Raw genomic sequence first — 15,094 nt, forward strand, 5'->3', positions numbered from 1 at the left:
ATAATTATTAATATTTGCTTAATAATAAACTCATTTTCTTCAGTAAAATTTTATTTTCTTTTAAAGCTAGAGGATTTTTTTTTAAAATTACATTTCTTAGAAGCAAGTATTTAGTGTGATAAACTGCATTTTAGCATAGAAGTACTGGAAAATGTCGAGTATTTTCACTGCTTTAAATTGTTCATAGTCACCATACAAGGAAGCATATTGTTATCTAGTAAGCAAGAAGATCATACTTTTATTGTTCAACTGAATTAGCTGAAGTTGTGCAGAACCTTGAGATTACCATCAATGCAGTTGTTTATTGAATGGATGGATATTCTGTACTTACAGAATTTTGTTTCTGAGATGTTCTCATGTGCCCGTACATTGTTAAGCCCACATGTTTAGCAAGGTTTATACATTTGTACACTGGTAGTTCCGTATTATCAGAGACACACGTATTATTAATTGTGTTTTAATACAGAACAAGAATTGCATTTGAACTCAAGCTGCAAAAGACAAACAAATCAACAGACCTGCGCATCCCTTCTTCTCTGTGTACAATGTTTAATGTCTTAGTTGATGCCAAAAAACAGACAGCTAAGCTCTGCATTCTGGATGGGGGGCAGGAGGTAAGTGGAATTTTGTTTGTTTAGTTCCTGTGTTCGGGTAATCTGAAAAATGTCACACTGCAGACAGTCGTTAGTAGATTCACTTCAAACTAGCTGAAATGTGTCACACAGCTCTGTTTGTACAGGAGCGTGCACAGACTGCTCCCTAGAAGCGTCAGGCAGGACACAACCCTTCATCTTCCACCACAGAAGACGCAGAGTTCTTCTGTAATTTATTTGCTTTCACCTGTGAGTCTGTTGAACATTCTGAGAGTTTCTTGACTCACAGCCCCTTTGGGAATTTCTCTTGGGTTGCAGCAAAGAAACAGCCCACTATCAGGACTCTTTGTAATAGTAAAATAGAGCAAAACACTATTTTTTGCAGATAGGTTTTAAAAGAGTAAGATTTGTTTTTAAATAGCTCATATACCGAGCATTCCTGCTGAAAATAGAGGAAAGAAATAATAAAGTAATTTAATGGGATTTTTAATTTTGTCTCCAAGAATAGGGACCATTTTGGCAGTAGGCTGCTGCCAGGACTGTAGATACTCTACAGTGGAGCACTGATGTGCTTTTGAAGGAGATGTAGACTTCACTGACTACTGTCATGTTGTCACTCTCGACAGGGACAATGTGTGAAGTGAAAAAGGGTGCATGATGTAGACTGGTGAGATCACCAGCATAAAATTAAAACTGTTCTTTCTGTGCTAATGCATTAGCAGTGTAATTTTGTTTGATATGGTTTTGGAGAGAGGGTAAAAACATTTGTGAGAATTTGGCAACAAAAAAAAAGCATTTCTGCTTTGGGCAGTTTCATTATTACATTATTTGGTCATATCGTTGGTTAATTTTTCCATTTCTGTACTGCACACTTCATTTTATTGACTCATCTTTAGTTAGCATATTCAATGTAATTATCTTTTTTTTTTCCCAATTCAATGAGACATTCATCATTTTCCTGTTCTACCCTGTCATCTTTATTTTTCCTTTTGGTTTTCTGTGACATGAACCAGTTTGCCAGTCAATGGGTAAGTGTCTTTTCATTGGTTTTTAACCTACAGTTTTTCTTTCTGTTATTAACAGCCACTTTTTATTTGAAATGGTAATATTGCCTAGCCCTCAAAATTCCTTTACAGCCTGACCTTGCTACAGACTGATCATCAGTTTCTCAGTTCTTCTTTCCTTGTTCATCTGGTTAAGGTGGTTCCAGGTGCATTCTTCACTCTTCCACTTTTCAGACCCAATGTATTTTCTTACTGAGTCACAAAGTTACAGACTATTTCACCTCTCAGTGAGACAAAAGAGCAACAAACAACTGGTTTCAGGCTCATCAGAAGTAAACCACAACTAGGAACTCTTTGCCTTAGATTAATGCTACCGTTTCATCTTTTACTTACTGGCCCAGAAGTAACCTGCAAATACACACATGCGCACCCTTCTTTGGGGACAGACAATTCCAGCACCTGCGTGAAGAGCTGCAGACAAATGGTATAGCCTCATTCTCCACAGTCACACTGTGGAGTACTGCTCTGGACAATGCCTCCTGCATTGTCAGCCAGTCCCCCCAGAGCCAAAGTCAACCATTCACAATTACCTTTTGGACTGCAGACCTTCCCTAGATTCTTCTCTGAAATCTTGCCATTCTCTAGATTTTTCAAACTGCATCACAAATTCTTCACAACACCAAAACAGAAATACAGCCCTTGTTCACTGCTAGGTCTGACCATGACTCCAAATGCTTCCAGTGCTTCTTTTCAGTGCAAGAGCTTTTTACCATTTAGCATACTTGTGATGAAATTCATACTTCTCTCAAAGTCCCCAAGTTAATCTTCATTCTAATTCATCTAATAAGTCAAAAGAACCTCAAATTTTTCACCTATCAGAAATTATCAGATAATGTGGAAACTTCCTTCTTTCTCATAAGCTTTGAATTATTGTCTATCAGTTTTTTCCATTCCCAAGGCTCTTTTTGAAAATTAAGAAAAAAATTGGCTTTTCAATTGCTTGTAGTGGATAACATATCCTTCAATATTTGTTGAGCCATCTGTCAAAGAAGGCAGGAGAGCATCTCATAACATGAACAGTTGCATCTCTGACTCCTCTATAAGAGCTCTGGCATTTCAAATTACTGCTACTCAGCCACTTGGTCTTGAAACCTTTTCCATATTATCTTTCTTTCCCTTGTCCTCTTTCATCTTCATTTTAGTCTCACATATGGTCCTTTATGCCAGTCAAGAAAAGCATTCTGTAAGACCTTAGTTAAAATTTTTTCAAAATGGCTGTTCGTCCACCTAAAACTCAACACGGAATATCTATCTGAGAGTTTCTAGAACTTGTTCTACAAGTGATGGAAGGTGTTAATTAGATGGTTAGACTCAAAAATCTCCTTGAATACAGCATGCTCATTTCATTCCTTCTATGGAGCTATAAGCAGTTGTAGATCTTGTTCAAGTAGAGTCACATGCGGAAGTTTTCTCCGAGTTGTCAGATAGGAGCGAATTCTTACTTATCATGTAATTAGAGCGTTCTGGTCATGGTTAGCAATCCTAGCACCTTGAGTTTAGACTTTAAATTTTATTGAGTCCCCTGGTTTTCCTACATTACTTCATGCACTGCTCACCATTCTCCCAAGTGCCTTCCAGTAAAGTCCACTGCCATAGTCACTAAGTCTGCTATTCAGGAGGGCTCCCTCTCCCCTTTGCCCTCTGGATATCATCTTAAAGCTTAAGAGAAGCACAGCATGATTTGGCTACAGGCATGATCAGTACGTTATGTTTGAAACAAGCCTTCTGCGTTGGTTAGCCGTTGCCTTAAGAAGGTTTGAGAAGCAGATCCAGGGGAGGATTACCTTATCTCAGACAAACCATTGGTGCCTCTGGCCTGCTTCATGGTCAACCAGAGCGGCAATTCATGGAGAACAGGGGAAGAGTACAGCAAGATGGCTCAGTAACGTACCGGTTGCAGCTATTTCTCTCAGTTGCCTCTCCGGCTTCTTAGTTTCAGTGTATGTAGTCTTGGGTAGTCGTACCGTGAATGGTGTCCCACTTCCTTCTTTCCTGAACCAGAAGCCAACAGGTGCTGCTCCTTTACCGTTCATGGATCCTGAATCAAGTGAATAGAAGCAGTAAGGAAGGCCTTTTCTGTCTGTCACACAACATTCAATCTAGAGATTTTTTGGCCTTTATTTTTTGTGATAAATAGTTGAAAACCTATTAACTTTTAAAGCTTGTCTCCTGGAGTCAAATAATCTTCCATGAGGATCCAACTTTTTTTTGTCAGAGGTGGCTGTTTTTAATGGAATTTGGCATTTACGGTTTCATAGTTTGCAAAATAAATATTGAAAAAAATGACATTAAATTCAGGTTAAAAAAATATTCCTAGTAAATGTCATTTTATTGGAAACTTGTGATTTTTTAATGATTTCTCTTAGTTCTTGTTTTTCTTGGTCACACAGTGAAGTTACTGATCGTATTCCATTCCTACAAAATTATACTTGCCTTGTGGAGAGAATGAAAAAAAAAAAAACCACCAAGAAAAGAAAAAAAGCAAAAATACAGGAATTGATCTTAGAATACACATAGGTCCATTAATTTAATGTGCTATGGAGATAAAGTTGCAGACACATTGTGGGAGGGACAACAGTGATTTCTCATGGCTCATAGGAATTATGTGTAGTTTTGACATGCATCTGTAGGAGAATAATTACTTATTATTTTCAGAGAGTAAGAAACCACTGTCTTCTGAAGATTGTGTAAGTAACAGATGTCAGACAGTTAGGGGTGATTTAAGACCTTAGCAGATCAAGAGAATATTATATTGGTCAAGACATTAATATGATTAGAATAAAAATATAAGGAACTATGGAAAGTTCTTTTATGTATTTCTAACACATTCTTTCACTCTTCTGAAATGTCTGCTGATGTTTGTCTGAGATGTGTTCACATTTTCCAAATGCTTTTAAATTTTAAATGAAACTAAAACCAAAAAATAAAATTATTGTTTTTGGTACCTGGCATAGATACATGTGTGTGGGCAAGCACATCTTATAGTTTTATTTTCTCTTAATTTAAATGCACATTTAGTAGGTGCACTGATTAAAAAATCATTCCTAAATACATTAAGCAGATCAGATTAATGTTTTGGTTTGTATGGCAGCTCAGAGACAGATGGAAAATAGCCTTTAAAAACTTACAACTCTGGAAACTGTTCAGCTGGCTGCTGCTAAGTTAGGCTGCTGTTTATACTGACCGCTGTACTTCTACTCCGAGCATTGTGCTGTTAGCTCTTCCAAGTAGCCTTGAACCATGAAGATAGGGTTAGTCTTTACAAGTCACATTTTCTGTGAAGTGACTACTGGGAACAATCTTTGCTGTCAGATAAATGTTTCTAAAGGAAGAATTACTGTTTAAATGATGTGCCTTCTTGGCAGAATGGGATCCCTAGTTCCTGTTAATTTCAGGAGGGAACTCTGTAATATTATCTAAAAAGTTTTTTCTGATTTATTTTAAAAGCATTTACTTAAAGGCACCTTCTTTATGAAAAAGCAAAAGAAAAAGGCTGTGGAGAATGAAGTCTGTTTTATTATGCCTTTTAAGGCCTATTAATTTGTTACCATCTATTCTGCTTTGTTGATGAAATTTTAATTTTGCCCTTGCTTGAGCATATTGTAAGATTTGTACAAACTGCAGCTCACTGTGCTAACAGAAAGGCTCTTTTAGGATGAACAATTGGAGCTCATTTTATTTCTAGAGGACATTTAAAGTAACTTATGAATGAGAGTTGTCAGACATGAAATGCTGTATTAATTAAATCTTATTCTAGTCTTTTTGCTTCTCCAGCTAAACCAACCCTTTAGAAAAAAAAAATACATGGCCACCTTAATTATATAGGAGAAGACAAAAAGTATCCTTCACATTCCTTTGCCTGAATAAGAATAAGAACCCAATTCATCTAAATAATAACCCCATTAGCTGCTTAACTCAACAGTGTACATGGGAAAATTTTCAACACAGAATGTAAGAAAGTGTTGATTGGGTGGATCGTTTTCAAGGGTTTGTTCTTCTGATGTGCAAAATGATAATTTTAAGTAAATCTGATCTGGCAGGGTTATCAGCTTTGTACCATTTATGACTTATGACAAAAGTGTGTGTTCATATACATGCTAATGCTTCTTTATCTTTTGAAATACAGCAACAATACCATTCAAAAATAGATGACTTGATTGAAGAAACTGTTAAAGAAATTATTTCACTTCTTGTTTCAAAGGTAAAACTATTTAGATTTTAATTTATAATAAAGCCGAAAATATCTCTCTTGATTACTGAACTCCTGAAATGTCTTTAAATAACACAGTTTTGCTCTACACAGTGAGATTAAGGGGGGACAACAACATGATTTGTAAATAATAGTCATGTTAATCATATTGATTTTATAAAATTAAATTTTATAACCCATTAGGTAAACAATTTCTGTGCAACCTGCTAATCGAAGAAGTTTCTCTTCTGTATTTCTGTTATAGGTAAGACCTGCTAGCTGCTAGTAGAACTGGTAGGACTTGATTATGTCAGTCTTATCTTAAGTAGCAGCATGTTTCATTTTCTGTGTAATTTTTCACATTACAACTTTCTTCCTATCACTAAGTAATATTTGAATTTTGTATTTAGGGATGGGCAACACCCAGAGTATCCGTATAACTTTTTAATGAGATTTTGTTCCACAAGCCATTTAGTTTAAAAGTATTTTGTAAGTTGTTAATTCTTGAAATTGCCTTTGTAAGTTTTTCTATTTAAAAAGACAATATGTTTTAACATGATATAGGGACTTGAAGAATAAGTGAAGAAAATTTAAACAGTGTCTTGCGTTACTGTAGCACGTCTAGTAAAAGTCTTAAGTGCTTGATATAAAAGAAAGCTTTCAGTTCCTAATAGTTTGAAGGACACCGCAAATAATGACAGAAAAGAAAGATTTTATAAGAAGTTTTGTTACCTATGCATTGCAAACTACCCAGAAATATCTGATTTTCAAAGTAGGAGAAATAAGCCGTATATTTACGATTTGTGAGTTAGTGACAAAAAGTAAGACTCTGGTCATATTTTCATCATGCCTTCGTTTTCACTTGTCACAGCTTGCTGACAGGGGGTGGGGGGAGCAGGAATCTCCTTTCAGATTGACATCCACCATGCTTGCACAGGAGTTGAAGAGGAAGGCTTTATAGGATCGTTGTAGAAGTTTAAGCAAAATTTATCCACTTGCTGATAAATGTGTAGATAACTACAAATAGTGCAATTTGACAGTTTCGAGTTCTATGTGTCATCACTCCAAACTAACCTGTTAGTTTATGGTTTTAGTGTTATTGAAGAGAAAGAGTAAGAAAGGGGAATTTAATCAGAGCAAATCATGCTATAAAAATTAAAGCTTTTGATTAATTTTTTTCAATATCTGAAATTACAGAAGAAGGAGGGAAAGAGTCATATTTCTCCTGGATATATATGTACAAGAAATTCTAGAGATAACTGCTGTCAGTACAGAGGGATTTGCATTATTAGTTATCACATATCCTACTACCAGAGGTTGAAATCTCGGAACAAGAAGCACATGTTCTGTGTCATTGCCTGATCATTAGAAGCTTAACCAGTCTCTCCCCACCCAAGATGTGAAATGCCAATGACATCCTCTTTGCTTGTATTTCAAGGCAGAAAGCCTCTGAGGGTATAGAGGAAGGCTGATGTTTTGCTCTTAGTTTTGGCTAGGAAAAATGCACATCACTGTGTATGGTATCCATGTGTGTTCATTTTTTTCATCTAATATATTTTCATTATTTTTAGCCTTTGCCTCTGTATTATTTCCTTTGTGTTCCAGTGGAATAAGTGTTTCAATTATTGTTTTTAGCTGCAATTCATCTATGAAAATGAAAAGAATATTTTCACTTCAGTAAGACTTTGCTTGGTAAAGACTGTACTGTGCGTTTTGTACGCACGACTAACCAAGCTAAAGCATTTAACAAATTACAGGAATAGCACAAAACAATGAGACAAAGCACGGTGTGTCTCAGGGTAACCAATTCAGAGAATGTGAGGTATACACAGAAATGCTCTTAAAGCTTCACATGTCTGTACACTGAGATCTCAGAAAACAAGTTTCCAGTTTCATAACTAAGCCTTTCATTTAAATGGACATCCTTGACACTGCAATGTTTTGCTCTCTGTTCTTTTGTGTCCCACTTCTATTGGAACCGTTTGTTGGCCTGGTGGACACCATGTTGTTTGTGAGATCAGCCCCTTCCAGAGTGGATCTTTGCACAATAAGATTGAACACCTTTCTGCAGAAAGAATCCTTGCCAGTCAGATAAAATGCGTTAAAGTATAAACAGCAGCTTCTCACGGGCATGCAACGGCAAAGCTGGAAGGTGGTATTTGGTCTAATAAAGGGACTGTAATTATACTGTGCATGGGGTGCAGAAACAACTGCCACTCTGTCTCTCGTGATGTGGTTTTAGTCCTTGATTGGCACCTACGTACTGGTGTCTTAATTAATCACTGTAAATATGACAGGTTAGATTGATAAATGACAAATGTAGGTTTGCACTTACTCCTGCTCCCTGAACTGTTAAGGGCAGGGCTTATTGTAAAGTGATGATCTCAGTTCCTCTGGAGGTGACACTGTTGTGACACTGTTACAGTGCCCATTAACAGCATGCCAGATGGAATTTTTTTCTGTCCTCACACTCATAAAATGATACTCATGGTTGTGGGAATGACTGTGTTGGGAGCAAGGGATGACTTTTAAAACAATCTTTATATAAACTGGAAAGCAATTCATATGTGTAAGATAAATGTGCATGAATACAACGGCTGACAAATATTTTATGTTATATACCATGGATTACTTGAGCAACATAACATCACAGAGGGACATGAGGAGGGGATTTGTTTGCTTTAAGACTCATTTGGGAGAGTTTAAACATTAAGGCTGTAATTAATGCAATTAGTAAGATTTTTTTTCTTTGGTCAGAAATAAATTTTATCAAAAACACCTTTTTACCACTTGCTGAGAAGTCACACTGCTCAGAGAACCGCAGATGAAAGTATGGGGGAGAGGAGCCACACCATACCAGAGATTCGGGGCCTACATTTTCTTGCCCCTTCTTGTCCATGTAGTAGCAGTTCAACAGCACAGGCCGTTGCTGAAGATGAGCTGACAGAAAACTCAAGTGCTATTGCACTGTTGGGTTAAATCTGAGCTGGGTTTCAATAGCAAAGGTAAGAGGAACATGGTATCGAGATCACCACTTTTAACAATTGTGCTCCATCGTCTTTGAAGCCGTGATCTTAGAAACTGTGGTCATAGAAAATAACCTATATTTTCTACCCAAAATACATGCTAGGTACACACACTCCTACGTTTAACCACATGTTCTAGAGGCAGCAAAGTGGTGTTGGGGAGCAGGCCCACATCAGGAGAATTTTGGGGTTGGGTTTCTATTTCTGCAGTGGTTCAACAGTAATTTCCATCAGTTCGATCGACAGGTGAAGATGAAAAGAATGTTGTCCTTGAGTTCAGCACTTTGTGAGATGGAGAAAGGGATGAAATTTACAGTTTGCATTGTCCTGCTGAATGACAAAAATCCGAGAAAGAAAAACTCACATTCTCATTAAAAATATTTACCTTTCATATTGTGCATTTATGTTTTTCTCTGTGCTTTTCCTCCAGGTTGTTTCGGTGTTGGAAGGTGTGCTTTCTAAATTGTCAAGGTACGATGAAGGCACTTTCTTCTCATCATTAGTTTCATTCACTGTAAGTGTTTGGATTTGCAATGCTTCTTCTTCTTTCTGTGCATAATTCTGAAATTGTGCACAATCTGTAGTAATAAGCACTTACTATGTGTTGCTTTATTTTTAATTTTCTAAAGGTGAAAGCAGCTGCAAAATATGTTGACGTTCCTGTAAGTAAAACCCTTTTAATTTGTTTTTCCTTATGTTCATAGTAATTCAAAAAATAGGGGTTTTGTTAGCTCACGTTTTTTTATTGTTGACATTTTGCTTTCCTACAGAGATTCATTATAGCTTTACACAGAGTATTTAAACAGCCACTACAACCCTCAAAGGGCATTTCAGTTCCCTCAAGCAATGAGTAACTCTCAAAGCAGAGCTTAGAAAGGTTATTCTCAATGCACTTTTCCAGTTGTGGAAGAGTGAAGATTGTGACTTAGATACTCTTCTGCAGGGGTCTTTCCATCGTTTGGATAAATTGTTCAAGTGTACAGTATAAGCAAAAAGTAAAAGCATCATACTTTAATGTCATTTATTTATTGATCTCTTATTTCAGAACCCACTCTTACTGATTTAATCCCTTGCTTGCTAAGTCTCTATTTAATTTACTGTTGCTTATGCAATGTCTGTGTGGTATAAATAAAAACAAAAAAGGGTACTTGTTGGAGCTTTTTTATACATAAAAGCAAATTTCAGCTATTAGAATATTTTTATTAGAATATCATAGTGGAATATCTTTTCTTTATAAAAGCAAGGAAGAAGTTATCAAATATTGTCATTATCACTGACAATAAATATCCTTTGTTCTCTTACAAGTCTATGTTCTCATCCCCTTTTAATGTGATTCTAAGACATCTTATTTTCCAAGCGTAGCAAAAAATGACTAAAATTATTATGTTAATGATGTTACAATAAATAAAATTACAAATATAGAAGGATGACAGACATACTAGACTATATGGTTGTAGAAATCCTTTCAGCAGTTCTATACTTTAAAATATAATACTTGCAATCTTACATTATTACTTTTTTTTAATCCATGCATGCTAAGTAAAAGGGAAAATCTCTGTTTCTGGAGTTTGTTATTTTGCTATCTTTATATTAACTTCTTTTGTAAGATAACAAATTGTAAAATTTTTGTTTGGATGATGTTTTCAGATTTTTTTTCTTATTTGGTTATTTGTGGACTTTTTCTTTTCCTTGAATTGTATAAATACTCTTGTGTTTTATAAAAAAGAAAAAAAAGTAGGCCCAATCTTGCATTCAAAAAGGTGACCTCATACCAAGTCCTGTTAATTTAGAATATTTCCTGTTAATATATTGAGCTGTGGAGCTGTCCCAAAAGGTCCTTGGTGAGGAGTGAGGCACTTAAGACTCAAAAGCCTAAGCAAAAAATTACTGAACAAATTAGAAATTCATTTATTTCTGTCAGTTAACATGGAAAAAATCTCCACATTACATAGAGTATCTATGAGAAGGGGATGTCAAAATCTTTTACCATTAGCCTTGGTGTGTTGATGTCAAACTTAGTGATAAAGATGAGACTGAAAAGTACCTTTGCCAGAAGTTCAGGGGAATACTGCGAGTCAGTTCACACAGGGATGTACTGCTCTGGAGGGAGGAGAAGGCAGAGAGGGGAGGTGGTTGCTGGAGCCCCGTTGCCTTTCTCACAGATTATAGACAGGCTATCAGGATCCTTGCATTTTTACAGCTCCTTTGCTTTTCAGCTATCCCACACACCTTTCCCATCGCCCAAAATGTAAACGGCACTGGAGTAACAGTACAGCAGTTGTGAACTGCAGGTGTAAACTGTATGTCAGGGAGGCTGTGGATCTGATCAAGCAAACATTTTTCAAATTTTGGAGCTCATTTTTCCTAGATTGAAAGAGTTTGATAGGCTGGGGTTTGGTTTTGCTTCTTCACATTCTTCCACTTTTTGTGAAGTCACAGTTGAGGCCAAGAACAGCCATTACTGTCACAACTGACAGGAAGTGTCCAGTCTGAACAGGATCTAAAATCACCGGTTGTGGAAGTTACAAATTCCAACTGCAAAAGGAGGCTGTAAGTCATCACGTTACACGGTCATCTGGGCTTACAACTGAAGTGAGAAGTGGAGAGAGGGGCAACACAGGGGGAGGAATTTACACAGAGCTCTTGGTCTTGTGATAGTAACCTAGCAAGCCTGCACTGAAGCTAATTAAATGTCTCCTATTTTGAACTGATTTAAAATTTCTTGTCCCTCTTTTACTGTATAGCTGCGTATATGGAAGTGACTTAAAGGGGACAACAGTAGGCCCTTTCTTTTGATATAGTTGCAAATTTGTGCAGAATTGCACTTCGTTAGATGACCATATTCTCCCCCCATGCCCCATCTCCATTTGAGGATTTTGTTGGGTCACCTTAGCATTGTCCTTGGGGTCCCTGAAACAGAGTTGTTGATCGCTTGGTGGACCTGGGGGAGGAGTATGTTCGGAGGGGGGCAAAAAGCCTTTCTGAGTTTTTTAAGTGTGTGAATACAACAGAGTTTTTGATCTTTGATTCCCAGGCTGAATATTTGTCAAAGAGGGAAAAATATGCTGGTTTGTAGTGAAATAAGAAGAAAGTAACTAGACTGAAAGAGATGGTAGTGCTGAGCAGAATGTTTTACAGAGAGAGGATGAGAAGTAAAGGGGATAAAAAAAGTGAAAAGGTAAATAAAAATAGAAATAATAAAGGATTCAAAAAGGAGAAGAACATCCTTGGATTATTCTTGGTGGTCATTTTGAGGAAAAGGTTAATTCTATTAATATTGATAGACAATTTAGACATTAAGTAGTTGAGCACAAAGATGCACACTCTCCAGAAGGCATCCTTCAACTTCTCAGGGCTGGGGTGGGAAATATGTTTCAAACTTGCAGTTCCTTTGGCAGATATATTTGTGAAGATATTTTGTTGCTATTGACACTTCCATTCTTGCCAGAAAACTAAGAATAACTTCATTCAAAAAAGAAGAAGTTTCATCTTTTTTTTTTAACCTGTTCAAGAAAACATTCAACATAAACCTCCAATTTTCAGAATGCCCTTTGGCAAGTGGGACATACACAGTCACAAGGAGCTCTCATTGCATTCCCCAGCCATTGTGTATAGGGCTATGTGGACACTGTATATGTTTTGGTAACTGAAACACCAACAGACATACTAGGGACAGTGCCAAATAACCCAGATTAAGAAGAGTAACAACAATGAAGGCTTATGATTCCCTAAAAAAATAATGAAAAAATCTAGTTGCTATTACGCTCTTTTAGTGGATATTTGTCACAGTACACTATGCTCTGAAGTGAAAGAAATTTTGGCTGCTGTGCATGTAAAAGTAACTAAATGTTCAGAGGAAAAGAATACAAACATTACAAATGTAAGTACTATGTCAAGGATGCGATTTGTTCTCTTGTTAATGCTGTGTTGTGGTGTTTCGGGATGCGGGAGCTGATTTAAGTTAATTTAAAAAAAAAAAAAACAACTCTCCTAAGTCCACTCTAACTCTTTGTTAGTTTCTCTTGAAGCGCAAGAAATCCTTAGGAGATGTGGAAGTACAACCTGTTTAATTATTTTCTTTTTTCTTTTTTTTTTTAATGCTCTGTTCACAAAGCCAGTTAATTAATGAGAATAGGAAAAGAATGCAGTAGAATTAAGAGAAAAAAAAATGTATATTGTTAATCTCAAATGATTATTATTCCTCGATCATGTAGCTAATTTCATTGTGTTCAGTTTCTCATCATGTAAGTCATTTTTGCACACAAATAATTGTGTCTCTAGCTGGTCATTTCTAGACACGTTTGCCTCATTTACAAATATAACCAGAGCAATTACTCATACGAATTGAGCATCCAGTTACATGCATATTTATATACCGCTTTTTGTTCGGAAAGGTATGTTTAAATCCCTTTGTAGGAGCCAGTAATCTGTGCCAGTCATTTAGAGGGCACAGAAGGAACCTAATCCTCCCTCACTTCATGTAGGCCACCTGTCATACCAAGTGCAGAGCGGCCATCTGAAGGACCCGGGGCTGACAGCAGTGCACGGCTCGCACAATGCCAGGCCTCTCACGCCGCTCTTGCCTTTATGTGGGGATCAAAGGTATGAAAAGGGGCCTCACACATGTGCCAACATTTGACTTACGGGATCCTGGAGAGGCCAGAGTAGGAACTCTGCCTCCTACCAGGCAGATACACATTGGGACCTTCCGGATACCTCAGTTTCCAAATGCCACGCTTGTGTTGCGTGGCCTCATTTATGTGGTTTTAAGAAGCAAACAATTTTTTTCTGGGAAATCAGTGTTTATTCAGGTGTGGCCATACTGTGCCATTCATTTTTAAGCAGGATTTACTTGGAGACTTCTGTTTAAAAATAAAAAGCACAGAACAGTTGTTATCCTCATGCTCAGGGCTTCTCCTGCCTTCTTCCTTCTCCACCTCTCTATACCCCAACCTGGGAGCTGGCTCATCTGTTTTCAGATCCATAAAGAGAAGCTATTACAAAACTGGAGGCAAGGCCCTGCATCATCTGTTTTAAGTCAGCAGTGGTTTTGAGATACTTCTTAAATGGAGATCAGAAGGATGGCTGCTAATTAGCACGAAAGTTAAAATAACATACTTATTTTAGGGAAAAAAAAAAAAACATATTTTAATACCTGATTTTTGTCACAGTAGCTGTAGCATTTTGAAGATCTGTTGCACTCCAGAATCAAGATCCTGGTGCAAACACATGCACACTTGTGTTGCCCTGTGAATGCAATGAAACTGCACATATATGAAGAAGTATTTGTGTAAATCCTTGCAGAATCACAGCTTAAGTTCTGTGTGACAGTTCTCAAAAGACTCACATTTAGCCCTTGCCAACATTGTTTTTTCATCTACAAGATGTATTAGAGGCAGGGAAAATATACTGTATTTTTTCATTTAAGCAAAATATTATTTTTCATAACCATGTGAGAATAAAATGTTGCTTTTATAATAGACTGATTATACGAATGATGCATCTTTCTGCCTGGCAAGTATTTTAATTTGCAAGAAATGAAGGGAGTGAAGGTCTTGTCATGAGTATAAGTAGTTTCTATTCAAAAAATATTTTAATGATATTTTAAATCTGTCATTCCAAAGCCCAAGTAATTTTCCTTGCAGTATTTAGATGAGAAACTTCAGGCAGTGAAATTTTCCAATGTGCTCTTTCAGTTGGTGGTGGACACTGAATAAGGAGCTCCTATGTTTCTCACAATAGCCCCCTCCAGCTCATCACTCCTTTTCATTTCATTGTTACATCCATGCTGTAGTTAAAACGCCTCCCTCTAGGATGCAGGGGAGGGGAAGGGGGTGGAGAAGAGAGCAAACACAAAATGGGATGAAGTTTGTTATTATATAGTTAGTCTCTAACATCTGTTCTCATCTTTGAATCATTAATGATTTGACAGGACAGGATAGCAACTTGGTAAAACTATTTTTTTTCTTGGTAATCACAAGAATACAAGTGTATTTAATACTCTCAGATGCTAAGAAATATTCTGTGACAAATGCCAAAGTGAGAGTAAACATAACTCAAGTATTTACAAATGTACATGGTTTTTATTGACATTAGTGACAAACTGTTGCATTGCAAAAAGCTGTGCAGAAGTTTAGGTGTATCTTTCCTGTAGGAAAAGCCCAATGTTACTAGTGGCAGTATTAACCTTGTCGCAAACCTTTCAGCAGCAAAATACTTGAA

The 15,094-nt window shown here is 36.8% G+C and overlaps 1 protein-coding gene across 5 annotated transcripts in view; it reads left to right on the top strand.

The window, feature by feature from the left end:
* Window positions 1-15,094, top strand: part of CADPS2 (calcium dependent secretion activator 2) — a 317,678-nt gene that overhangs the window by 275,560 nt on the left and 27,024 nt on the right. For 3 of the 5 annotated variants that reach the window (XM_086747222.1, XM_086747229.1, XM_086747235.1), the window contains 5 exons: window positions 467-614; window positions 1,607-1,621; window positions 5,784-5,858; window positions 9,303-9,386; window positions 9,502-9,534. In XM_086747222.1, the coding sequence (XP_086603348.1) occupies window positions 467-614; window positions 1,607-1,621; window positions 5,784-5,858; window positions 9,303-9,386; window positions 9,502-9,534 (355 nt within the window). The remainder of the gene's footprint in view (window positions 1-466; window positions 615-1,606; window positions 1,622-5,783; window positions 5,859-9,302; window positions 9,387-9,501; window positions 9,535-15,094) is intronic. The other 2 variants (XM_086747251.1, XM_086747243.1) reach the window with 1 other exon arrangement.

This window comes from Chlamydotis macqueenii, chromosome 1 (genome assembly GCF_036417535.1).
Source record: "Chlamydotis macqueenii isolate bChlMac1 chromosome 1, bChlMac1.mat, whole genome shotgun sequence".
NCBI classification, from domain to species: Eukaryota; Metazoa; Chordata; class Aves; order Otidiformes; family Otididae; genus Chlamydotis; species Chlamydotis macqueenii.